Genomic DNA, 27639 nt, shown 5'->3' with positions numbered 1-27639 from the left:
TGGAATTGGTTGAAACAGCTCCTAGGATAGTGAGCTCGACCCCTAGAGGCAAGGAAAGATGTTAGATTGCCTATATTATGTACTTTCTTGGTCATTTTCATGGTTGGACTCTTGAGGGAGAAAGCTTCTATTGTATTACTCATTGTATCTCTGCAATTTTGGCAAAGGAAGAAAGACCAGGGTTTTGCAGTCCTTTTTGGGATTCCTGTGGTTACATGTATTGATGGTGTGTTTCTCTTTGTACTTGTAAGTTTGTTATGTGAATCATCTTCTTACTTTTCCTTCTGCAAATTAGGCAAATGAAGTGTTAAAGTAGAATTCATGATTGCCATGCTCTGCTTTTAAGTTTGCTTAATATCAATGTTTTCATCTGTTTAAGGAGAACTCAAGGTGTTTACTTGCTCTCCTTAGCTCCTCACCAGTCATTCTTGCCCATCTGACTCTTTCAAAGGCATCAATACAGTCTCCTACCTTGCCCCAAAGAACCCCCTGCAAAAACTGTGTCCAATCCCCGCACCCAAAATTGCCTTTCCCCGATTTTCCACCAAAACCCTAAAAATCCCAAATCAAACCTTTTTATCAGTTTACTAGCCTAAAATCAGTGTTCTTTATTGGTTATCTCTGCCTGTTGAAGATCTTTGCCGAGATAGACCGGAGAGAGCCCTCTCCCACCCCGTAGGGCTAGCTACGAGGCTAAGTGGTTTGATGTTGCCTTGGAGTTTGCCTTTCTCAGCCTGAGGTGAAATTTCAAGCGCTAACAGGTCCCTTCTATAACTGTCCCATTCCTCCAGCCATTCTTCATCCAAGTGCAGATCTCTTCCCTGAATCCACCCTTGACTCCATATGGTGGAAACCCGGGGATCAGCCACCTGATTTAAAGTGTAGAGTCCCCTATCTTTTAAAGCCGAAACTAGACCCTGAGACAGAGAAAAACTCTCGGTACATCCTATCCAGGGGTCTCTACCTAGCCTGATCTGGGTTCCATCCCCCACACTCCATGCCAAACCCTTCTCAATAACTTTGACAGAAGCAACCACAGCCTTCCAAACCATCGAGGAGTTTTTGGAAGTCTTTTGCGGCAGTCTGATCCAATCTAGTGTTGATAGAGGATCAATATATTTTCTTTTAGTGACAGAGGACCACAGGTTCTCAAAAGAAATGAGCCTCCAGGCGAGCTTTGTTGCTAGAGATTGGGAGAAGCATGCAAGATTTTTTATACCCCAACCTCCCCACTCTTTAGGTCGTGCCACTTTATCCCAAGCAATCCAAGGGGTAACTTTCTTTAACTTGGACCCCGCCCAAAAAAACCTGCTGCATAATTTGTCAATTGAGGATATGATTCCTTTTGGAACCCATGCCAAACTAGCCCAATAGACTGGAACTGCCATCAGAACAGATTTAATTAACACTAGCCTACCTGCCCTGGAAAGCCACTTGAAACTCCAATGTTTCAGTTTGGATTCGATTTTAGCAAGGATCCATTTCCAGTCATTGATCCTGTAATTATCAGGCTTTAGAAAGAACCCTAGGTATTTAAAAGTATCCTCCAAAGATTTGACTTCAAAATGCAGGACCAACTCCACTCTGCGCACCATCTCTCTGGACAAACCTGAGCATGTGAGTGTGGATTTTCTCTCGTTTATGCAGAGACCAGTAGCCTTCAGGAAAAGGTCCAAGATCCTCTTGAGCGTCCTACAGTCCTCGAGACTTCCATTGCTGAACAGAATAATGTCATCCACGAAGAGGAGATGAGTGACCCAAAAATTAACAGCTACTTCAATACCTTTGAGAGTCCCCTGTCTTTTTGCGTCATGAATCATAAGACTGATGCCTTCTGCTGCCAGCAGAAACAAAAGGGGAGAGAGAGGGCAACCTTGATGCAGGCCTCGTTCAGGACTAAAAAAGCTAGAGGCCGCTCCATTGATCAGGACAACTATGGATGATGAAGAAACACAACTCATAACCCATCTCACAAAATCATACCTGAATCCCAGATGAGTTAACAGAAGCCTAAGGTACATCCAGCTGATTCTGTCATAAGCCTTTGACAAATCAATTTTCACAATGGCTCCTTTTTTTCCCAATTTTTAGACTATGAAGAGTTTCTTGAGCAACTCCTACTGCTTCATGTATTTGTCTTCCATCTAGAAAGCCAAATTGCTCAGGAGAAATGTTCAGGGAGAGGAAAGGTTTTAGCCTGGAGGCAATAACTTTGGCAATAATTTTGTATACACAGGTGCACAAGGAGATGGGCCTGAATTCATCAAAAGAGCCCGGGTGGTCAGATTTGGGAATAAGGGCTAGAAAGGTGGCATTGAAGGGGTGATAGATTGATCTTGTACACCTGGATTCTTCCACAACAACCACTAACTCATCTCCAATGAACTCAAAGAAATGTTGGAAAAATTCGACAGTCCAGCCATCTGGACCGGGGCTTTTGTCCTTTTGCATTGCTTTGAGAATGTCTTCTACCTCCTTAGAAACAGGTTCCATGATGGAGTCATTTCCTTCCTCCTCTATGAACCTAGGAAAGAATTGGGCGACTCTTATAATTTCTGCAATAGAAACTTCCTCTGGCGCTTTGAAACGCTTCTTGAAATAATTGACCCCTAATGAGGCCAAATCTTCAAAAGAGTGAGCCAATTCACCATTGGCTTTCTTCATTTCCTAGATTGTATTAGAGTTTTTCCTTCCTTTAGCATAATTCTGATTTTTTTTTTGTATTTTTGTCCCCTGCCTGCAACCAAATCGCTCTACTTTTTAAGCGCCAACTTTCCTCCCCGAGTTGGAGGATTCTCCTCCTTTCCGTCTCCAACTCTTGAAGTCTAGCCCGAGACTCTACTATTCCATATCCATTACCGCCTGGGTCTTCAAGGAGGGAAATCTCAGAGTTTACATTTTCTAGGATCTCTTCTTCCTTCAGTTTCTTATGGAGGGCCCAATGCTTGGAGGCGACCTTCATCCTTTTTAAATTATCCATAAAAACCTTGCTGCGACTCTCATCTTCATTAAGGTCATCTTTCTTCCAAGTGTTATGGAAGAGGCTAATAAAAGATGCATCCGAGAGCCATGAGGAATTAAATTTAAAGGGAGTTCCTGGTTTAGTGAAATCTCCCTTTACTTCCAGAAAGACAAGGAGATGATCCGAGAGACCACCTTCCCCAACCCAATGTCTAAAAGCCTGTAAATTTTCTGCCAATGATTCACAGAGTAGGAATCGATCAAGTTTCTTCCCAATCCATTCTTCTCCTATTCTTTGGTTCCTCCACGTCGGGCGCAATTTGAGCAGGGAAACATCCACCAAGAGAGATGAGGCCAATTTATTCAGAAAGAAATCAGATAGAGGATCTGCCCTGGCTCTGACCCCCCATGATTCTGACATCCCCAAAGAAAAATTTAGATCTCCTCCGATTATAAGATTTGGGTGCACCAAAAAAGATTTAGCGAAAAAGGGATTCCAGAACCTCTCCCGATCCAAAACAGGTCCATAGACATTTAGAATAAGAATAGGGATGCATAGCTCGTTGGAGTATAGTTCCACAGCCAAGACATTTTCCGATCCCCAAGAGGAGATCTCTCGAAGAACCTTCGCATTGAAACCCAGTGCCACCCCTCCCGAACGTCTGTTAGCATCTATGGCATGGAAGCTCCAACCTGGCAGAAGCTTAATGAGGCATCCTATTACTTCTTCCCCCTTCCCCAGAGTTTCTTGGAGTAGAATAATATCAGGTTTGTTGGACTTGACCAGTTCCTTCAGAGCTAGCTTTTTGGGTAGACTAGCTAGATCCCTGCAATTGTAAGAAAAAATGATCATCGAAAACTCTCAGGGGGTGACTGCTCTGCTCTAAGCACCCCTGACAGAGACATCTGCTTCCCATCAGCTATATCCATAACAACCTTCAATTGTGCCTTCAACAGGTTAGATTTCCTTCCTCTTAGCTTCCTCGGGCATGTTGACGCCAGGGCCAGCTCCAGGCCTCCCACAGCAAGACCTTTCCCCTTTCTGTTGGCCAAAGGTCTAAGATTGTAGGGGGGTTCAGGGCTACAGACAATAGGAGGGGCGGAGGAGACAACATCCATGGGAATAGAGGACAACTTAGGAGAGGATGGAATGGCCATGATAACACTATCTACAGAGGCTTGACCCTTCCTCAGGTCCGGCAGGTCATTCAGGAGCTGCCTGAAAGGACCAGGCTCATCGCAACATGACTGAGATAAAACAATAGAAGAGCATAAGGAAAAGGAAGGGGATAGAAGCGTACTCGCCTGAGACGCCCCTGCCTTTTCAGAGACTGATGGGGGTCCCAGGAAGGTCATCAGGAAAGAGATAGTCTCAATTGCTGCAAACCCAGGCTGTTCCTGATCTTCTTCCTCCACTTGCTCCGGGTCCAACCCCTGAGCATTTGCCTTAGGATCGCTCTCCTTGATCTGAGCCCCTTCTTCCTGTGTGAACACCTCCTGTTTTGTCTCCTGATTTTTTGCACTTCTCTTTTGTCTTCGGCGAAGACGGTGACCCAGAGGGCACCCTCGGGCCAGATGTCCATATTTATGGCAACGATGGCATCTGAAAGGAAGATTTTCATAGTCTAGGGTCTGTAAAAATTCTAGATCTTGATACTTCAGATTCATAGCGTCCGCCAGACCCTCTCTAGGGTTTAAACTTACCAGAATACGAGCAACACTCCAATCATGTGTTCGTAAAAATGATCTATCGACATCAAGAAACTTCCCCAGGGTATTACCAATTGAAATGAAGGCCGAGTCAGTCCAGAATTGCATAGGGAGACCCGGCAATTTGACCCAAACTAGAGACTCCACCATTTTTTCTTTCTGGGCATCAAACAGGGGCGTCCATCTTCTAAATAAAATTGGCCTCTTCCCAAAGCTCCAGTTCTTTTCCAGCACCCATTCGACATGCTCCTTTTGCCCAAACCGAATGCTAAACCAACCTCTGTCCAGAATCTTGATCTCTTCTGGCTGACCCGGAGCTTCTTTCCATTCTGACTGAGCCCAAACCTTGATGTAGTCTACTGAGAACTTTCTTCCATGAACTCTGCCAACTAAAATGGTTTCTGAGGCTTCCGTCGCCTGATCTATACGAATATCCACTCCAAAAACACAACTAGGGCACTCCTCCTTTTTTCTAATAGACTTGTTCTTCTTCCGCTTTCCACCCACATCCTCCTTCTTGCCTTCTCCTTCCCCTGGATTCTGATTAACAGGAGCATCTGCCTCTTCTGCCCCAAGCGACTCAGGTCGCCTACCAACAGGGTCACTGTTGCCTTCAACACCCTCCACAACTGTCCTTGTTACCCCAACGCCAGAGGCCGGGACCAGTCTTTGCACTTGACCCACCTCTCTGGAACCTTTCAGCTCCCCTCCTACCTCTTCATTGGACGAAAACCTCGTCTGGCCATGGAGCAACCCTTCTGAAATATGGATTTTTACAGAGACCCTTTCCTAAGCACCGTTTTTCAAACCCCAAACCCCCTCCTCCCACCGCCTCGTCAAGCAAATGTGAGTTCACTGCGCTATTCGGAAAGAAATATTGCAGATTTTTCTCAGACACATCATGCCCCCAGCAGGCGAGGAGGTCTTCTGGCGCTGGTTCAATGTCAACAGACTCACATTCAAAAACCATCTCCCGTGGCCATCTCTGCATCTCACTGTCCACGCTCATCCTCCGACTTTCTAGAAGTTAACAAACAAAATAGAGGAATTTAAATGATGCCCCTGCATCATTGGGTCATCAAACTCTGTCGGTGAAACAAGCTGTAAACAACTTCATGAGCATCCTTCAACTTCAAACTCTGTCAGTGAAACAAGCCGTAAATAGCGTCACAAGCATCCTTCAACTTCCCTCAGAAAGAAGAAGCTTTCCTTGCCTGGAAGGAAAATGCTGAGGAACTTCATGCTACAAATGTCTTAACATACCCTGCATAATGATTTCATCAAATATTTCAACATAAATATGCTACGAAAAAGGAATTCTCTTCCATCCTACATCAATTCTTATACAATATACAATTTACAATTACTATCCTATGATGGGTGTCTTTGTCTACGAAATATTTTAATATTTCCACTGCGTATACGACTTTTGATCGTTACATTGGTATTGGAGCCACGTCTGATCTCGACTTTTAGCCATCAAAACTCTGTCAACATTGTTGCCGTCAAGACTCAAGCGTTTCAGTACAAGGTGGGAGGTTCCCCAATTCGCTAGTTGGCATTTGGCCATTTAAAAAAAAAATTGGAATTTTTTTATAATAAAACAAAATATAAAAAAATAGAGAACACTATTTGTTAAAAAAATTTAAATTAAAAAAAAAGCCTTATAAAAATTAGAAGTAAAAATAAATAAATATATATCTATATATAAAAAAAAAAACTTATATAAAAAAATAAAAAAATTAATCAATTAAAACAAATGAGAAAAGAAAGAAAGAGATTATTCATAAAAATTGTATAATGCACCTGCCAAACAACATATAAACATAGCAACGGTAGCCACTAGAGCCCACAACGCTACTCGACCAGTATTTTCTGAGCCATTGTACCGACAACCCGTGCCACACAACAGTTGAAGTCACCATAGCCTCCCGTCTGCTGTACTCATACCCCACTGCATTATCCAACGTGTCCCTGCCATTCACTTCTTCTGCTGACTCTCAACCTGTTACCCCACACAACCACTCATCTACCATACATCAGCCACCACCAAACAACCACCGCAACCATTGACATAGTTGCCCCAGCGCCTCGACCACTGCCCTGTAGACACCTGCAGTCTGCTTCCACTGTCTACACCACTGTCGCATCAAACCTGCCATCGTACACCTTCTTCCGCTCCTTGTCGCCATCGTCGCTGCCCCTACTCTTGCCACATTTTCTTGCTCACTGCAATTCAAACCAATGTCATTTTGAAACCAATCGACATTATCTCCGTAAATATCACAATCAAGTGTCCCAACCTCCCAACTTGTCGATTCATTAAATTAATTAATATACCCAGTTGGAGATTATAGGGATAACCTATTGTCTCAATATAATAATTATAATTACTTAATATTTATATAATATAAAGATTATATATTACTATATTACCAAGTTGCATAAAAGGGTTATTTTTTTTAAAGCGCTGAAGTATAAAGAAGGAATCTGAATATTTTTAATTGATATAAAAATATTTATAAGGGATATATTTAAAAAAATATTAATTAATCAATTACAAAAGAAAAAAGAAAAGAAAGAAGGTTATATTAAGTGAGATAATCAAAGGAAAAAGAAGGCGGTTACCTTTAAACCCTAAGCTTAGCGACGAACACAAAAGAAAGTTCATCACTGAAGAAAGAAGTCTAATTTGAAGATGAACAAAGAAATTATGGATTCCATACATAATTCTACATTTTGGATCAGATGTCCATTTTGTGGAGCAGAATATCAATATTTATCGATTTATAAAAATCGTACAATACCTTGTCCCAAATGTCGAAAATTGTTTACTTTAGAAGAATATCAATACAACACCCAGACACAAATTAAAGAATTAAAAGAAGAAATCGCAAAACTTCAACAAAAGGGCGAAACCTCAGAAAAGAAATATAAAGATCTTGCAGAGCGGTTTCATGCAAAATCAACGGAATGCAACGAAGCAATTTTGCATCTAAGGAACCGCAATGAGAAACTACTTGCACAAGTCAAAAAGTGTAAAACTAAGAAAAACAAGTTAGAACAAGAAAAATAAAGTTTTGACAAAAAATTCAGCGAAAATCTATCAAAGAAAGAAGAGGAGAATTTATGCTTAAAAGACCTTAACAAAAAATTATTAGAACAAATCAAGTGTTTAAAAGACGAGAAGCTTGAAGGCCAAAATAAAGTTCAGAAAATGAGGAATGCTTACGTCTCAAAAATCATAACCAAAATTTGCTCAGACAGATTAGAAAACTTAAAGACGATAAGAAATCATTGACGAATAGGTTCGAAGAAATTATCGCAAAAGAAGCACCAAAGTTGCTAGATGTAGTAGTCCAAGTTGGGGAAGAAGAAACAAACATCGATTCCACTAATCTCACAGTTCAGGCAAATCCAAATGCTACTGAAATAGAGACATACTCAAAGGTTGCCGTTCAAACTATGAACATTCCAAGTAATTATTTAATCGCCAACTCAACAACAACAATGCCTGAAGAAAATCAGGAATCAACCACTAACATGATAAGGGTAAGTCCAACCAAAAGGACTATGTATCGATATTTGAATCACAAGAGCAGACTTTCCCATCAATTTACATACCAGTATCACACAGAAAATAAACGACAATTTTATGTTTCCAGGATTACTAAAGTTTGCGGAATCCAGTGCCACGATAACGATTCATCACAAAAGTTGATTCTGCAGAAGATCAATCTAGGATGGTCCGATCCGTTCTCATTACGACAATTTTATATATCACTCCAAGGATCATATCAACTTGTATCAACAAAGATGTCCGTCCCGAGAAGAGAAGACATTTGCAGTAGATAAGAGTTCAAGTCCTTTCATCAACAAGCTTTGAGGACAACGCTTTTTAAAGGGGAAGGCAATGTTATAAACATAAATTATGTAAAAATAGATAAAAATAGATACTAAATAATAATCATAATAATATAAATATAATATTAAATAATAAGTAAATTAACTAATGGTTAGTTAGTTAATAATGAAAAGGCATGTCTTAGAGACATAACTGTTCGTGAAAGGGTACTTACCTGACTATATATACAACACCCTCATTCTCATTTGTAATCATCTTACATCAATTCTTATACAATTTACAATTACTATCCTACGATGGATGTCTTTGTCTACGAAGTATTTTAATATCTCCGCTGCGTATACGACTTTTGGTCGTTACAATCGCCTTGAGCCCTGAGCAGTAAAGATGAAGAAAAATAAATAAAATGCAAAAGGCATACAAAGAAGGGTGGAAAAACAAAGGCTGGGGTAACTCATGTACCACGATTGCTCCCTCCTACATTCGTATACGCAAGCTATGGGCTTCCCTCATCATAGCTACCCTTGTACCATGGCATGTAGCTTCGAGCCTCACTTATTGCCCCCACTTCTTTCCATCACTGTTTCACATGACCCCAGCCGTTAGATGGATGTACCATGGACCTGTCACTCGCTTAGAGGTTGAAACTAACTAATAGGTTGTCAAGGAAGGTAATACCAACACATGTTCGAAGCCCATTTGGAAGGGCATGCCACTATGAAATGTCCACTTTTGCCCTTGATTAGCAAGCTTATTTACTCAATTGCATTAATGGATTATTGTACTAGAAGGTGAGGAGGCGCATTGGATCTTATATAGGATTGCAGGTGGGTTTTCATCATGGACTTGGCTTCCCTATATGTGATCCAAGCCCTCCAAAGGGTCATAATGACACTTTTAGGGTGAGCTTTGAGAGCTATGGACCTCCATCCATGCAGAGCATTGATTGCCACACCATGGGCTTATTCAGCACCACCAGATGATGATGCCCTTGGACCACATTAGCCAATACTTGGTAGCTGATCCAGGGCCTAGATGAGGTTTTGTCTTTCTCGGCGAGACATGGGACGACATGTGTCATCTTTGGCCCTCATTGATGGAGCATTGACTTGATCTTGAGCCACCTGGAAACCCATGAGACCATTTCTTGTGCCCCAAAGCCACTTGGGAGCACCACATGATGTTTTGTTTGGAAATTAAAGGGGCCACCCCCTTGATCATCATTCATGGTGCCTTCTTTCTCATCATAGCACTTTGAGGACTAATTTAGGCCTTCCAATGTGTGATGTCCCTACTTAGCAATTCTGCTAAGTAATTACCAGTTTTGTCAATTTTGCCACTATAAACTTAGGAAGAGTGGGTTAGGAGGACCCCACTTGGCAATTTTGATTTGATGTGGCTCCAACATAGGAGAAAGGAAGAAAAATTGATCTTCTAGTGGGAAGTGGGGGCCACCCAAGAGGAATACGCACCCCTTGGAGAAAGGTGTACTTGTGGGAAGAGAGAGAGGGAAAAGGGGTCGATGTATGGGGCCCACTTGGTGAAGGGGGAGCTCAAGGATAAATAGGAGAAGAAGACTTCATTTGGGGGCTTTTGAACCTTTGACAAACAAACTCACCTAGTATGCTTGAGCTGTTGAGCCAAGTCTACAAGTGTTGTTCAACACACGAGATTTTTGAGGGGAAATCTCAACTCCTTCGGTGGACTTCGAGTGCCACCCTAGGGGAGCCATTGCTGCATTGTGGAGTTGTTCCAGAGAGCTTTCTATAGGTGAATTCGTGTTATTCTGAAGCAGACTGGGCGCAGGAAGGGACCACACACTCTTGAGGGGAGTGAGCTACAGAGAAAAACTATTTTTAGGAATTTAGGAGCGTATTCCCTCGGGGTCTAGCAACATTTTTGCAGAGGATTGATTAGAGGTTGGAGGGGCTATACTACAGGCCAAGCTTACTTCTCTCGAGCTTGCGCAAAAGTGACCGAACTTGGGCCTACGCAGTCATTTGTGGAGGCCACTTGTTGTGGGGGCTTGATTCGTGATTTTGGGGCTGAGTTTGCTTGGGGACATACAAAGAATATTGGGTGAGATTACTCAACGTTTTGGAGGTCTTGGGTAGCAGTATTTCCTGGTGGTTCGAATTACCTAGTTGGTTGAGGAGCATGCTATAATTGGGGTTAATTTCAGAGGTTGGAACTAGGCCCAACCCTTTTTGGGTCTTTGTGGGTTTGTTGAGGAGAGGTCAAGGCTAATTTCTCAAAATTTTTTGAGCACTCTAGAGGGGCCAAACAATAGTCTCTTTCCAGCTAGCAGTTGTAGATTTCCAGGGCCAGTGCAAAGTTTGAAGAGGAAGTGCTTCCTAGCATCCGAGCAACACAATTTCTCACCTAGGGTTTGTCAAGCTTGCTTTAGCAAGCCTAGGTGCACACATTCCATACAGATTTTGTACCTTCCTCTTATATAATAAAATGGCTCAGTTTGGCGCAGTTTTTCGCTGAATTTGTGGGTGTCTAATTGCATGTTAATTTTTATGTGTGCATGTGGAATTTTTCTTTGTTTATCACTGTTATTTCCTAGTAGGAATATTACAGTGGTATCAGAGCTTCAGTCTTGGCTCAACCATGGGGACACTTCTATGACCACAGAGGAGAAGCAGAACATTACTTACGGGAGGCATAGATATAGGAGTCGAGAGAGGGAGTTGGAGATCACACCTAATACTGAGACCCCAAAACAGGAGGTAGAGGAAATAAACATGGTGGAACCCCAAGAGCAAAGAGGAGGAAACATTCGATAGCGTCTTGAGGGCCTTGAATGACTTGGCCACAGGACAGAAAGACAAGCTAGAAGAAATTAAGCACCAAAACTATGCCAAGGGCATTCACTGAAATTTCTTGTTTGGGGAGACTTCAGGGGCTTCCAACCATTATGACCATCATTCCCCCTTGACTCACCGACATGCTTTTAGTGGGCAACCAAGACTACATTACCCACTTTTTTGCCCTTAGAGGCAGGTGAGCAGGCTAGATAGGATGAGCTGCCTATGGGAGAGTATTTTCGGGAGTGACAATCCATGGGGGAGGACTTTCGAATTGCACTGTCCTTCCAAGACTTCTGCTAGCTCAAGCAAAACGGTAAGGGCAAGGGCGCAGGGGGTTTAGGCACACAAAATTGAGAGCTGCAACGTACCATTGGGAGGATGTATCTCCCCACCATTGATGGGTCATCCAAGTGCACGACTAGGGCATGGGTGGAGAAACTGGACATGTACTTTCAACTTAGTTGGATGACTAAGGCGGAAGCCATCAAAATAACTACCTTACACTTGGAAGGGGCAGTGCATGATTGGTTTTTCCATGGGTTGACCATGCTAGGGCATGCTAACGTGACTTACTATGAGGACTTCACACAGAGGGTTGTGGAGCGTTTTGACAGGAGGGATCTGGAGGGACATTTCAGAGAGCTGACACAACTTAGGCAGATAGGTACCCCCAAGCCCTACATATCAGAGTTTCTGACGGTATCAGTGATGGTGCCAGACTTGCCAGATGTTAAGAGGGTCTATACTTTTGTGGAGAGCATAATTGAGCCTTTGCGTGGGCTATTGAGGTCCTGTAGGCCCACTACTTTATAGGAGGTAGTATCGTGTGCCAAGGATTTGCAAGATGCAATTCCCAAGGCTCGAGCACCAGTTCCACCGCGAGCTCCTTTTCCCCAAAGGGGCCATGACACTAGGCCTCCACCACAAGAAGATATTAAAGGGTGTGGGAAGTTGGACGATGAGACCTAGGGAGACCTCCATAGGAGGAAGTTATGCTTCACTTGTTAGGAGCCATGGGCACCGACGCACAGGTGTACCAAGGGCAAGGCACACTACATAGAGGTATTTTTTGATAGTGAGTCAGAGGATAATGTAGAGCAGGAGCTAGGCGCTGGTGATGATGAACCACAGGTGATAGGAGGAGGAGGAGAGGCCCACCACCTCCACTAGGAGGAGCTCCTTTCTTGTCTTTAGTGGGAGTTATCGCTTCACTTTGGGGAGTGCCAAAGTACCTTACTCTGAGGATCAGGGGCATGGTACAAAGACAACTTGTATTGGTGCTAGTAGACAATGGGGCAACCCACAATTTCGTAGGTGCCTAGAAGGTGGAGAGGAGAGGCATACTCACAAAGTCCTTTGAGGGCTTCTTAGTCTTGGTGTCGGGAGATCGTACCATGCAGTGTACTAGATACATTCCCGGGATGACAATGGTGATGGGGAACTATTTGATGACGAACCATTTCTTTGTGGTTGACGTTCTAGACACCAATGTGGTGCTTGGTGTTCAATGGCTATACTCTCTTGGGCGTGTTACCATTGATTGGCAGAAGTTGGAGATGGAGTTCACAGGACCTGATGGGAAGATGGTTTTGTTGAGAGGCATGCACTCATATCCCCCACAGACAGTGTTAGCGCATAGGATGGAGGCAGACTTGAGACATGGGGATATAGAGTGGGCTATGGAGCTCAGGATATCAGATGCAGGGGACAGGCCCAAACCACCACATCTAGACATTCAGGCCATTCTATACAAGTACCCAACAGTGTTCGGGGACATTCCATCGGGGCGACCACTTGATAGGGGCTTTGAGCACACCATTGAGTTAGAGGAGGGTGTACATGCAGTGATCACCACACCATACTGACATCCCAAGGCTTATCGGGATGAGATCGAGAGAGAGATACAAGAGTTGCTCGCTTTGGGACACATCCGGCCTAGCTCTAGTCCCTTCGCTTCATTAGTGGTACTGGTGAAGAAGAAGGATGAGACCCTCCGTATGTGCATAGACTACAGGGCCCTGAACAAGAAGACCCTGAAGAACCGATACCCGATACCACACATAGATGAGTTGATGGACAAACTTAGAGGAGCCAAGTACTTCTCTAAGATAGATTTGCGATCGGTGTATCATCAGATTAGGGTGAGGGAGCAGGATATCCCGAAGACGACCTTCAGGTGTCATTACGACCACTTTGAGTTTTTGGTGATGCCCTTCAGGCTAACCAACGCAACTGCCACTTTCCAGTCCTGTATGAACCATGTGTTTTGCAGACAGTTATGCAGGAATGTTCTGGTCTTCTTCGACGATATTTGGATCTATAGCAGGACGTGGGAGGAGCACCTCTAGCACTTGGAGGAGGTGTTACGTATCCTAGAGGAGCAACAACTATACGCCAAGTTATAAAATTGCTAGTTTGGACTTACAAAGATGCTTTATCTTGGCTACATTATTGGAGAGGATGGGGTGTGAGTTCACTAGGAGAAGATCAGAGCCATCCTGAATTGGCCTACACCCAAGAATGTGACGGGGCTGAGGGAATTTTTGGGTATTTGCACCTTCTACCGGAAGTTTGTGCAGGGGTTCTCACAGTTGGCTGCTCCCTTGACTGATTTGATGAAGAAGGGGGCATTTGGGTGGACCGAGGAGGAGCAGGAGGCTTTTGAGCGCCTCAAGTAGGTGATGAGCAACTGCCCAGTGTTGGCACTCCTAAATTTCACGCAACCCTTTATATTAGAGTGCAATGCCTCTGGGGAAGGCATAGGGGCGGTTTTGATGCAAGGGGGACATCTGATTGCTTTCGAGAGTCGGAAGCTTCTTCACCATGTGCAGTTGTATCCCATTTACGACAAAGAGATGCTGGCTATCATGCATGCGTTGGCCAAGTTTCGATAGTGCTAGTTGGGCAACAGGTTTAGGGTGAAGACGGACTACAACAACCTCAAATTCTTCCCAGAGTAAAAGCTGTTGCAGGAGAGGCAACAAAAATGGGTGAGCAAGATTCAGGCATATGGCTTTGACATAGAGTATGTCAAGGGCTGACAGAATGTGGTGGCGAATGCATTGTCTTGGAGGCCGTCCACCATTTCACTCATGAGCATTGCCCCGGATTGGAGGGCACAATTGCTAGTTGAGTATTCCAAGGATCGCCATGCACGCGAGATCCTTGATGGTAAGGTATAGGATGGCCAATATAGGTTGATGAGCGAGGTGATCTACTATAAGAACTAGATTTATTTGGTGCCAGACCGCCAGCTAAGGGAGAAGATTATGTAGGTTTCCCATGACTCTCCATTGGCAGGACACATGGGTTCACTAAGACATACCGGGCTATCAAAGAGAACTTTTCATGGAAAGGCCTCAAGGATGTTGTTTTGAGGCACGTTCGAGAGTGTGACACATGCCAGAGGAAGAAGGGTGAGTAGACACATCTTGCTGGATTATTGCAACTCCTCCTTATTTCTAAGAGGAAGCGGGAGAGTATTTTGATGGATTTCATCACAAATTGACCAAGTTTGCCCACTTCTTTTCCATCTCCGCTCGGTACTCAACCTCGCGGGTAGCAGAGTTATTTTCAGAGACGTGTTCCGGGCCCCGGCTACATGGTCTTCCAAAGACCATTGTCAATGACCGAGATAGCAAATTTATGGGCGGGTCCTGGCAGGAGTTGTTCTGGCTTGTGGGTATTGAGCTCACTCCTAGCACTAGCCACCACCCACAAACCGATGGACATACAAAGATTGTGAACAAGTGATTAGAGGGCTACTTGCATAACTATGCGATGGGTCAACAACGTGCATGGATGCGGTGGTTGCATTTGGGCGAGTATTGCTACAACACTACCTGCCACATGTCCATAGGTATGTCTCAATTCTGAGCTTTGCATGGTTATGCTGCATTGACTTTTGTTGACATGATTTTTGGAGACAACAAGACCCTTAGGGCCAAGGATTGGATACATGAGAATCCAAATATCCTTAGAGCTCTCAAGGATAACCTGTAGACTGCGCAGAACCAACAAAAACTATATGCGGATAGGGGCATAATAGAGAGGCAGTTTGAGGTTGGAGATTTGGTCTTTTTGAGACTCCAGCCATACAGGCAGTCCACGCTCAAGCAGAAGGGGCAAGAAGAGCTTAAGCCCCATTTTTATGGGCCTTACTGGATCACCAAGTGGGTTGGAGAGGTAGCATATGAGTAGGAGCTGCCTCTAGGGAGAAAGGTCCATAACATATTTCATGTATTGTGCTTGAAAAAGGCATTGGGACAACATGTGACAACAACTTTAGAGTTTCCTCCTACGGATGATGAGGGGCACTTGGTCTTGAGCTTGAGGTTATTTTGGATACCAGGGAGAGGAGACTAAGGCGCAGAGTCATCAAGGAGCTTCTAATAATGTGGAAAAACTTGTCGGATGAGGATGCCTCTTGGGAGGGTGAACAAGTACTCCAACACCCATCATTACAGTTGCTTGGGGATAAGCAACACTTAGGCGGGGAGGACTGTGATGCCCCTACTTAGCAATTCTGTTAAGTAATTACTAGTTTTGTCAATTTTGCAATTTTTCCATTACAAACTTAGGAAAAGTGGGTTAGGAGGACCCCACTTGGCAATTTTGATTTGATGTGGCTCCAACATAGGAGAAATGAAGGAAATGTTGATTTGGGGTAGCATCGGATGCGCTCTAGCCATGAAAATTGGTGGGGAGGCTAAAGCACATGAGATCTCCAATACCCATAAATGGTTTGGGCAGATTCTGAACAGTTTGGAAGATATTAAAATAAATAATATTTTTAATGGAGTCCCTAAGTCTAAACTTAGGGAAAATAAGATATTAATGTGAATTATAAAATTGTGTTAGAAGGGTCCAAAAGTCATGGGTCAAGCCATAGTTAATCTTAGCCGTTGATTAGGGACTTAATCTCGACTGTTGAATTGTCAAGGAGAAAAGTATAAGAGGAGGCTTGAGGGTCACTTGGAGAACACACCGAGTTGATCAAGAATTCGATTTTCTTAGGTAGGGCTTGCTGAGGACATCAAAGGAGTGATCAGAGTTGCAGTTGAGGGGCAGTGAATATAGAAGCAGAGAGGCAAAGAGGGTATCAGGAGCATCAACGCAGAAGTGGGAAGAGAGGGACGTAGAGCCAGCTAGAGGCCACGCAGAGCTAGTTAGGGCCCACGCATAGGCAGCTAGGAGCTACGCAGTGCCAGAGAGAGCCAGCGTGGGTGACACAAAGGCACTAGAGGTTGACGCAGGATGCGTTGGGGTGACACTGGGCCAAAGAGGCCGACGTAGTCCCTAGAGGTAGATGCTAGAGATTTCGTGGGGTAGATTGGAGCTGAGAGCTATGGGATTGTTCATTTGGGGTTTTAGCTGGAATATCTGTTTCAGGCTGAGAGGTACTACCGCCGAGATCATTCTCTGTTGGGTGAAGGTCTTTCTTGGAGAGCCTTTTTGCTTCTCTTGAATCATTGACCCTTTATTTGAGCCGCTCCTTTGAATGGGCCTCGAAATCACATCATACCTAGTCATTGATCCTATCATTAATAGTGATTTCCCTCACACTGGGACTCCTTCCGTAGGTGAAAGTCTGTAAAGAGCTGGGGACAATGACTGAGGAAACAATAGGTCTTTGTCCCATTGTTGTCATTTGGTCATGTAGTTGTCCCTTAGGTATTCCTCATAGGACCCCTGCTAGATTGTGTGGCAACAAGGACAAACTGATAAATTTCTGCTGTAATTCCTAACTTTCCCACCACTTGTATATCTCACCTAACTCTTACCTACTCTTCATTAATACTCCTATCTACCAATTTTGGTGCTTCTGTGTATATGCAAGTAATTTTACAGTGTAGTACATATGGTTGCTGCAATTCCTCTCTTGCATTTTATTTTGTAATGTTTTCATATTTTTCCTTGGAAAAACTCCTTGGGATACTTTTGGGCACTTCCCCATTATCTGAGGATGGTATTGGTGTAAAGTGGGCAGTGTCAACTAGTTTACCTGACCTGAAGGAAATTGAACCAAGGACCTGTACAACACTCCATATTACTGGCAACATCTTGGCAACAGTGGCACCAAATGATTGAGCTAACCCTAGGGACTAGTGTATTTTCATTTATTGACCCACTTGTGCATACATTTTAAGTTCATCATCAATCTTTGCTTGTCATTTATTTTAATGAAGTTTGTATATGGAAGTTTTGGGTTTTCACTTCAATTATTTTTTCTTTAATATCATGGTAGAGTAGTTAAAGTTTTGAGGACTGTCCCTTAGTGTTTTCAACATAATTCAGAGATTGAGTGTTTAACATGATAATATTGTATGCAGTTATATTTACTGTTTATTTATATGATGGCAGACAATAGATGAAAAGATAAGGGAGCTCTCCAACTGCCATATTGTTTACTCAGGCATTGACATTCAGAAGGTACTTGGGTATTTCTTTGATTTGTTTAACTTGCTTTTCAATGGGATTCATATTCTCAGATTTACTGCTAACTTGATCATTTTCACGGGAAATTATGCTTAGCAACCATGAACTGTGTATGTACTATAAGATGGATGTTTCATACCGATGATAGTGAAAAAGACTATCATTTTGCGCTAAACATGTTGTTTCTTGATATTTTAAGTTTAGATATTTTTATGTGCAAGCACGATATGGCTTTGTACTATCAGATGGATGATTCATAATACATATTAATGTTAAAGCTAAAGACTTTCATTTTGCACTAAATTTGTAAGTCCTGATTATTTAACATTAGGTATGTTTATAAGATATGATTGACAATGAAATTATAGAATAAGTGTTAATAGCATTATGAAATCCTTAAATGTGAATAGACAGTGATGTTGAATAGTGCTTTACCATGCAAGTATAGTCAAAGCTATATGCTTAAGAAAGTGAATTGAAATGTAAATTAATGTCCACTAGAGACCAACTAAGCTAAATGATTACGTTTAGCATTAGAAGCCCAACCAAAAATTGGGGGTACAAGGGAGCCCAGGAAAATGAGATGAATAATAATTACAACGACAGGATTGAGTAATTTGCGCATATTTATTCTTCTTTTAATCAATGTTGCACGACTCGAACTCATATAAGACGCGTCTGGCTATTGACTCTACAACCCATATAAGACTTGGGGACGACCCGTATAAGACTCAGATAAGACTCGGCCTCCATTTTCTTCCCTCCATTTTCTCTTTCCCTCCACATGATCTCCAAAAAAAAAAGAAGAAAAAAATGAATTTTGAGGGTCTCCACGGGTCTTATGTGGGTCTTCATGTGTTGAATGCGGGTAGCTGAGTTTTATGCAGGTTTTGGCGGGTACGGGTAGAAACCGCGGGTTCTATGCGAGTGACCCGTCTTGCTATAAAACCTGTCAAGACCCGCGGGTACTCGCGGGTCTTATAAGAGTCGTGCTACACTGCTTTTAATAGTACAGTCAAGACTCAAAACTATATGTTTAAAAGATTGAATGAGTAATTTAAACATGTTGCTGCTTTTAGTCATCAATTCATATTTTTATTGTAGTCTATTTTGAAATTAATGACATGATCAATGACGTGTTGTTGTGAAGTTGTGTAAATATTATGTAATGACATATTTGTTATAAAGTGGGTCATGAGCTAAGTTGTGAAGAGGTGCCATTAGAAATCTCTAGTTTGCATGTCCTAATCAGTTGACTGAATAATTGTTACCCAACTGTTGTGTACGCAATCCTCTAGTTATATAAAGAGGCCCTTTTCATTATTTGGTTTATCATCTGAGTGGTGGTGTTCTCTTGTATATTGTCTACCACCTACATCCCTGTCCAAGCTGCACAAAACTTGGACACAAATACAGTTTCTAAAGCCAACACAGCATATGAAATTGAAATGCCTTAAAAAAAAGAAAAACAATTAAAGGAGCAGTGCACTATTGCAGTTAAACTATCAAGTACACCTTGAGGGAAATCACAAAAGTCAAATGACAGTGATGATTAATGTAAGAGTCAAGAATTAATGTAAAGCAGTGTTGATAATATCCGTATCGGGAAAATATCGGCGAGGGTCCAGAAAATATCTTATCGGCAATATCGGCGAAAATATCGGCAAATATCGGCAAGCATAAAAAATGCATAATATATTCATTTTTTTCAGATTTTTAAACATATAAAGCAATAACAACATGAAATAAACACATTGGCACATAAATATGAAGAAAACACTGATATATATGATGTCAAATAGAAATGATATATCAAAGGCGATACCAAACCCTGCTGATCCCTGATAATTGTCCATTCAAGGACTCAAATGTGGAGAACCAATACAAAATAACATCACATATATAAAAGTATCTCATCATCATGAGTTACATGCAGCATAACAAATAAAAATAGCAGCTATCTATCTACTGCCCTCTCCCCCTTTTACGGGAAAACATGATGGGCTGTTTGCCAGGCCTGCCCCTAGTAGTAGAAGGCCCTGACCCTGCCTGTGCACCTAATGTCAAATAATGAGTGCTAGGTATGGAGCTATGCTCTCCTATATCTATAGCAGATGGTGTTGATGCTGATGCTCCCACAGTGTCCTCCTCCTCCTCCTCCTCCTGTTCCTCTTCTAAGTGCTGCTGCTCCTCTGACTCCGAGTCTGCCTCTTGCTGCCCCTGCTCTAATGGATCATCTGCCACTGGCTCTAACCATGAAGGTGACTCCTCCAATATGGGCTCCTCTGACTCCACCCTCCACGGAGACAATACATCAATATTGTCCAAGGAAATGACATCTGGATCCATTGGTGATTCTATTTGCCTCACTTGAAGTCGGATGTTGTAATGCACATACACCAAATCGTTGAGGCGTGCGAACTCCAACCTGTAAGAGTGTCAAAAAAAGTAATGAGTCTTGACTCTTGACTCTTGACACTTGAAGGTCATAAATTAAAAAATAAGAATTACAATAAGTGTAATTGCTCAACTGAAGACTTGAGTTCAAAGTTATACCTGTTGCGCTTTTTGGTGTGTATTTTCTCAAATACACTCCAATTGCGCTCACACCCTGAAGAGCTACATGTTTGACTCAAGATTCGTATAGCCAATTTTTGCAAATTTGGTGCCCTTGCACCATAGCTTCGCCACCAAATATCTACAACAAAATAATGAAATAAAAAATTCAAAAACTTAAAAGTTAAAACATAATTAAATTTAAAATTCTAATTTCTAATGAGTGATGACTTGTCACTTACGTGGCATGAAGAGGGTCCTTTCCCTAATAGCATCATCAAAGCCAAATAGGCCAACACAATCCCGATAAGACTGTATCTCGCGATTGATTTTGCTATGAAGCTCAGGATCAAGTACCATCCTCTGAATACAGGAATGGAGCCCTTCCATCACCTCGCCATCAAAATCAAAGTTGCATTTGTATGAAAATGCGGGGTTGAGGAAGAGTGCTGCTGCATGAATGGGTCAATGAAGCATCCCTGTCCACCGACTATCGATCACATCCCATAACATCATCTGCCTATCAAGACCAGCAGAACCCTTGTCTGCATAATAGGAACGAATGGCCTCCTTGGCCCTATCCATGCCCTCATACAAATAAGGCATTGCAAGCTTCTCTCCATCCACCAATCTAAGAACCTTTACTATAGGTTCGCTAACTGCACATGCTTCTTCTACTCCATGCCAAAATGTCTCAGAGTACACCATTTTTGCAATGGCTTTCCCATCAGGTCTCCTGTTGTATCTACAATTACGCCAATCATCAGACACAAACATTTGCTTCAACTCGAACTGACATCGAAGCAAAGACTGAAGAGTAATAAAGGTTGTGGCAAAACGTGTGATGGCAGGACGCCACGACTCCTTGTTTCTAGTGAACCTCCTCATAAGGCTAAGAACAAAAGCATGGTTATAAATAAACTTGGGGATGCTCCTAGCCATATCAACTGCCTCCTTGATGAAGGAGAGTTTCCCCATATCCTCAAGCAACAAACCAAGACAATGCGCTGCACATGGAGTCCAGAACAATGTGGGATGCCTCTCCATAAGCATTCTGCCGGCAGACACATAATTAGCTGCATTGTCTGTTATGACTTGCACCACATTCTGCACACCAATCTCCCGAATGAACCCATCTAACAACTCACATATCGTTGTTGCATCTTTGATATGTTCTGATGCATCCAACGATTTAATAAACATGGTACCTTTAGGACAATGTACCAAGAAATTTAGAAGGGTCCTACCCTTCCTATCTGTCCAACCATCAGACATCACTGTGCATCCATTGACTTCCCATGTCTTTTTCAACTCCGCCAATCTAGAGTTGATGTCCTGTTTTTCTGCTTGAAGAATTGGCCCCCGCAACTCCTCATATGTGGCACTTTTGTACCCTGGGCCCACAACAGCAATAGCATCACACATTGGTTGCCAAAATGGATTGGTTTTTGTGATGCTGAGAGGTAAGTCGCTCCAAAAAATACACCTCCCCATGACTCTATCTGCTTCTTGCTTCTCCTTCTTTTTAACAAGCGATTTTATGCCAGGTTGTGCTCCAGCTCCTGTTCGTGGAACAAAAAATGATGACCTCGCACTCACACTAGCAGTAGCATGTGATGGTGTGCCAGTTGTGGAGCCTCACTGTTCTTGGCACTTGCAGCTTAGAGAAATCTTCGTTCTTGGTGGCAAATTGGCAATAATGGCTATGGATTCGTTCAAACCCTCCTTGGCAGCAACCACATTCCTTCTCCAGCGCTCAGAAAAACAAAATGACATGAAAAAAACCAAAAATCGAATTTTATAGGCCGCGCGGAAAGATTTCGCTGTCACCGGGCGATATTTTACGTCGTCGCGCGATATTTTCCGAAATATCGGCGATATATCGGAAATCGCGCGATATTTTCAAAACCATAAAATATCGCGATATTTGGTCGGCGATATATCGGCTCGCCGAAAATATCGCGATATTTCCGAATATCGCCGATATCTCGGCGATATTATCAACACTGATGTAAAGTAATGGGAAGTCAGTCAGAGGGAAGGTTATCTACCATGGACAAGGAAAACCGTAGTTGGCAGCTTGTCATTCACAACATGATATAGCTGCCTTTCTACATATACCCATTATGTTTGTTGTGTTACTGAAGTTTGAACACTGGGTGCAGGGGCAAACTTTCATTGACATGAACTGCACACCACCATCAATATAGAGAGTTTGGAAGAGGAGATGGTTTTTGGGAACCACCATAGAGTCCTGCCTCTCAACAGAATTTCTGACAGTTAAGTAAAGTCATGCCAAAATAGAAAACAATATAAATTAAAAAGATTCAGTTAAAAAAGTCAAAATAACCTATAAGTCAAAGACTTGCCAATTGAAACATTTGATGAAGGGCCAAGCTATAAAGAAACGGGTTTACAATAAGATTAGTATAATGTTAATTCATGTTGAGAAAAACACCAATTTAAGGATATATAACATTTTAAAATCTTCCAATTAAACACAGGTTATGTTTTTAAAGCCAAAGTTTTAATGGAAAAAAAATTTGAGGACTGTTCACCCACAATAATTTTAGACTAAAATTTAAAATGAAAGATATTCTCGTATGGCCCTCTATCATGCACCCACTTAATATAAAAAGTACCATCAAAAGAATTTCGGCAGCTCTGGTAATATTGACAGAAATAACTATGAAGCTTTGTGAATTATTAAAAGGAGAATTAGAGCAACTTCAAATTAATTTTCAATTATCAAAATCAATTTCTGATATATAAAGTAAATCATTTAACATGAGAAGTGGTAAATTACAAGAAATAAAATATATTCCAAGAGAAAAAAAGTATCTTGAGGATATGAAAGAAAACTTTCAATATGCAGTGTATACCCTACAATGTAAATTGAAAGACCAAGTAAACAAGACGATAGTTTAGAAACAACTACAAGAATTGAAGCAACCAAATTTTGACTTGCAAGTCAAACATCGGGTGCCATACCTACAATGCATTGTAACCCATTGTGACCTGTTGTCGTGCAAATTGTACACTAGATTGCAACAATGCTCATGACAGGGGTTGTCACTTTGATCCCTATCCTCTCTGTTTAAGTTCTCTCATAATTATAGACTAAGGGGGGTAGTCCCTATGGATGAATAGATGAACCACTTGTTGGGAGCCAACAAGTGAAGGAGACACAACTGAATGGCTTAGCAACTTGGTGAAAATTAAAGGCAAGTATAATTATTAAGCACCACTTGATTAGATTTATTGAAATTATCAATTAGAGACCAGTGCCTTAGGAGTCAATTTACTTGCACAATATGAATTAAAATTCCAAGCTACTGGATGAACAGTTGCTGCAGGATGCAAATCTATCCTATATGAAGTGCAAGACCTAGATTTAAGTGAAATGCAAGATCTTGGTAAATTTTAGTTAAATGCCCTATCTAGGTGAATCCTTACTCTCAACTGTTTTGAAGTTAGTCTCAAATGTAGGTTGTAGAGAGAAGCCCACAAAAAGGAGGCTATGGCCTCATGAACAACATCTCCTGTGAGGTTCTAACCACCCAAGTGCCTTTGTTCCTACAAGGGATTGCCCGCAAGAGAACTGCAAGGTCACGTGTGTTAACCACAAGTGAGGGTCTAAACTTTGCAAGTTGGGTGAGAAAGGTGGTCCTATCTTCTTACAACCAAGCTTATGCTTGGAGGTAAATTGTAAAATGCACTTCTAATGCAAGATATGAATGAAAACTTCAATGAGATTATTAAGTGATTTAGTACTTCAAGCAAGATTAAGATTACTCGTGATTCAATAAGTGAGCAATTCAACAAAGTACTTAAAGAGCAAATCAGAGACTTATCTCAATGAAGCAAAACAAAAGTAGCAATTCCACTTGTTCGAAGTTACTTATCTAATTCTTTGCGAACATTAGAGCATAATAATGAGATTGATCAGTTAATTTAAATCATTTGAGCATATGAATAGGATCTTGTTTAAGGCTACTTATGATAAAAATATTTAACAATTAGGCACAACCATAGTTTTAAAAATACGATCGGTGACTGGACCGGTCCACCTAATAAACCTGGTTTCAAACCGGGACTAGTTAGATCTCAATGAAGCAGTTTAAAAAGAAAATACATTAAATAATTATTTTTTAATGAAAAAACTATTTTTAAGATTTAAAACCATGATTCCAAGGCAATAGAGACAAAATATGCAAAGTTTTCTCATCTATATACCATGTAAAGGTGAATATATCAAAATGGCACCGAGTGCAATACATATCATCGACAAAAGACATAAGGAATGAGGTTCTAAATGGTGTATAAAGTCCAAAAACAATGATACAAGCTATGAGGCCATTGGCCTACTACAAGACTACAAGTCTACACATTGTCAATTATGAAATTCATCACCTCTACTAGACACAGGATCATCATCAGGAGCTACATAGACATCATCTGGTTCAGAGTCTGAGGATGGCTCAGCCTCATCTGCAACCTCAGTAGCATTGCCACCAATAACAATAGAAGTGGATCTAATGGAGGCATGAGTTTGTCGAGCTACACGACTAGTGCTTTCCATTGGTTGTTTGCCTTTGTTTGATGCGGCTACTAATCCTAGTTCTAGTGGCGCTACCAAATTTGCTTCATCCCTCACTAATGCCATGTCAATATCAAAATCAACATCAAACACAGGATCTTCAGTCTCCTCCACCCATTTTGATGTTGGATCAATATCGTCCAACACAATGGGATCTAGATTAGGTGTTCTGTTCATCATTTGGTTCCACCTTAGTCGAAGGTTGTGTTGCACGAAGACAAGATCATTTAACCATTTTTGTTCCAAAACGGTTTCTCTTCCTCGTGTGTATGCGCTAAAAAACAGACCAATTGCGCTCACAGGCTAAAACACTGCAAGTTTGGATGAGGACTCTAATTGCAAACTTTTTCAATTGAGGACATTGGCCGCCGAATGACTCCCACCAATGTGTTGTAAAGAAAAAGACATTAATTAGTAACTTAGTTCATTTCATTACTTATTTACAAATTATTGAGGACATTGGTCGTCGAATGACTCCTACCAATGTGCTGTAAAGAAAAAGACATTAATTAGTAACTTAGTTCATTTCATTACTTATTTACAAATTAAAAGTATTTATAGATAATTTGAATTGTAAATTTGTAAACAATTTAACTTGAAAAGAAAAACAAATTGGAATTGCTTATCTGGTTGATCCACATCTCTTGCCATCTTTGCCAAGTTTTTTCCAAAGGTATCAGTTGCCATACTGAAAAGAGTAAGTTGTTTATTTATTTCCAACTGTTTTGCATGGATAGGGTGTGAAAAATCGGCTAACCCCGAATCCTATTGCAGTAACTGATGTTATTTCTTCTATTTGTTAATTTAATTAAACAAATTATTTGCTGTATGCTACGACAAATATCGGAACAAATACACTGCAACCTTCACAAAACAAATATTGCAGAAGAAATAAAAACGCTGGAAGAAATAGATGCACACACATAGTATGACATCGTTATTTTTGGACTAAGTCCTCGAAAAAACCCCAAGTCGGGAAAATGGTGCAACAACTGAGGGTTTTAATATTATGCAGTAGTGAAATCTGAGTACAATCTATGGATGATTAAACTAGCAATCCAAACAGAGAAATAACTGGCAATAATAACTAGTGAGAAAAATTTCTCACTCCATAGGCGATCCAACACTGACCTTAGCTCGAATTGAGCTGCTCCTTGCTCCCTTTGCGTAGTCACTGCGTCAACCTATGTAGTTACTGCGTCCCACAATCTCGAAACTGTGTCTCCTCCCATTGTCTCGTTAGCTACTGTTTGGGAAACTGATACTCTTTGCCTCTGGACCCTCTGCCCAACTTTTGGCTCAGAATCTTGACTTCTCCCCAACAAAATGGAAATCTCCCCAAGAGGGCTCTGCGCTGCCTCTCTGTGGCAATCACTGCCTCTCTGCAATGTACTCACCGGAACTGGAAAAGCTTCCTCTGGCCTCACTATCTCTGCCCCTCTCTCACTGCTTCGATCTCACTGAATCACTTCTGGCAACACAAAGCTGCTACTTTGGAAATTGATTTCTCAGCAAAATCGAACTCTGCAAGTGTGTTTTCCAAGCCCCTTCGACTTTCTTCTTATAACCCTCTGTTGAGACTTCAACGACCAAGATTAGATCTTAATCTATGGCTAGGATTAACTAGAAGTCGATCTGTGTGAGTTTCTAGAAGATTCACACCATAACTTGATTAATTCTAATTAATTAGTCATATTCCCTATGTTTAGACTTAGAAAACATTTAAAAAATGACTAATAATCTAATTAAGTCATTTCTAGATGGAATTTCCAGAAACGATTTTTGGGTTTTGGAGATCTCATGTATTCTATCCTCTTCACAAAATTTTGTGGCTAGAACACATATGATGCTACAAAAACTAACACTCCCTCTTAGCGAGGAATGTGTTGTAGTGTTGCAACCCACTGAAGCAACACCCTGTCTTTGCATCATCTCCTGTCACGCTACTGATGTCTGGCTGCTACTGCCCACCAACCACTACGCAACTCTGATATGTGCTGTTGACTTTGTTGAACTGCTACGAAGACCACATTTGCACTGCAACTCCCTCTCCATTTGCTGGTGCTGCAACTGCAACATTTGGAACTGAAAAGCATCCAAAATACTGACTCTGTGATCAATATGATACATCTGTCACCCGAGTCTCTGACTGCTGCTAATATCTGCGCTATCACTGAGGCATCTGCACTATGCCAACTGCATCTACTACCTCTGAGGGGGAAGTTTCCCCATGCTCCCAAAAAACAGGGTACATGAGGAAACTTGAAAGGGGTTGTTTCCTCCATTTTTGGGGTGGTTTCCTCCAATTGGGGTCGTTTCCTAGGTGAAAGGGGTCTTGAGGGGTCGTTTCCCTAGAAAAAATTCACAACTTTTTTTATAAACAAAAAAATCGTAATTTTTAATATTTATTGACCGACGGGAAGGGTTTACATTATTCATTTCATATTTCATTTTCTGTTTGCTCCTTCGTTGAACTGAACACTATTGCCATTGCCAAGAAGCCTTCTGTCTCCTCCTTCGTTGAATGGAATGCTATTGCTCATTTATCAAACTTACTTTTATATTATTCAATATTCAATGTTCATAGTTGGAAGTGGAACATCAATATGGTTTAAAGTTTAAAAATTTAAAACTTTATAATCTTATAATTTATTTTCACTGTGCATTGTTAGTAAGTTAGTAGACTAGTAGTT

General features: G+C 41.6%; 1 protein-coding gene across 5 annotated transcripts in view; it reads left to right on the top strand.

Annotated features, from left to right (window-relative positions):
• LOC149192225 (histone acetyltransferase GCN5-like) overlaps nt 1-27639 on the top strand; it is a 427304-nt gene that overhangs the window by 166005 nt on the left and 233660 nt on the right. For all 5 annotated transcript variants that reach the window (XM_089404509.1, XM_089404510.1, XM_089404508.1 and 2 more), the window contains exon 8: nt 17716-17784. In XM_089404509.1, coding sequence (XP_089260635.1) covers nt 17716-17784 — 69 coding nt within the window. The remainder of the gene's footprint in view (nt 1-17715; nt 17785-27639) is intronic.

Source organism: Pinus tabuliformis, chromosome 2_2 (assembly GCF_031772625.1).
Source record: "Pinus tabuliformis cultivar Carrire ecotype Pingquan chromosome 2_2, CPIR1, whole genome shotgun sequence".
NCBI lineage: Eukaryota > Viridiplantae > Streptophyta > Pinopsida > Pinales > Pinaceae > Pinus > Pinus tabuliformis.
The sequence above is the reverse complement of the archived record's forward strand: the minus strand, read 5'-3'. Positions and strand labels throughout refer to the sequence as shown.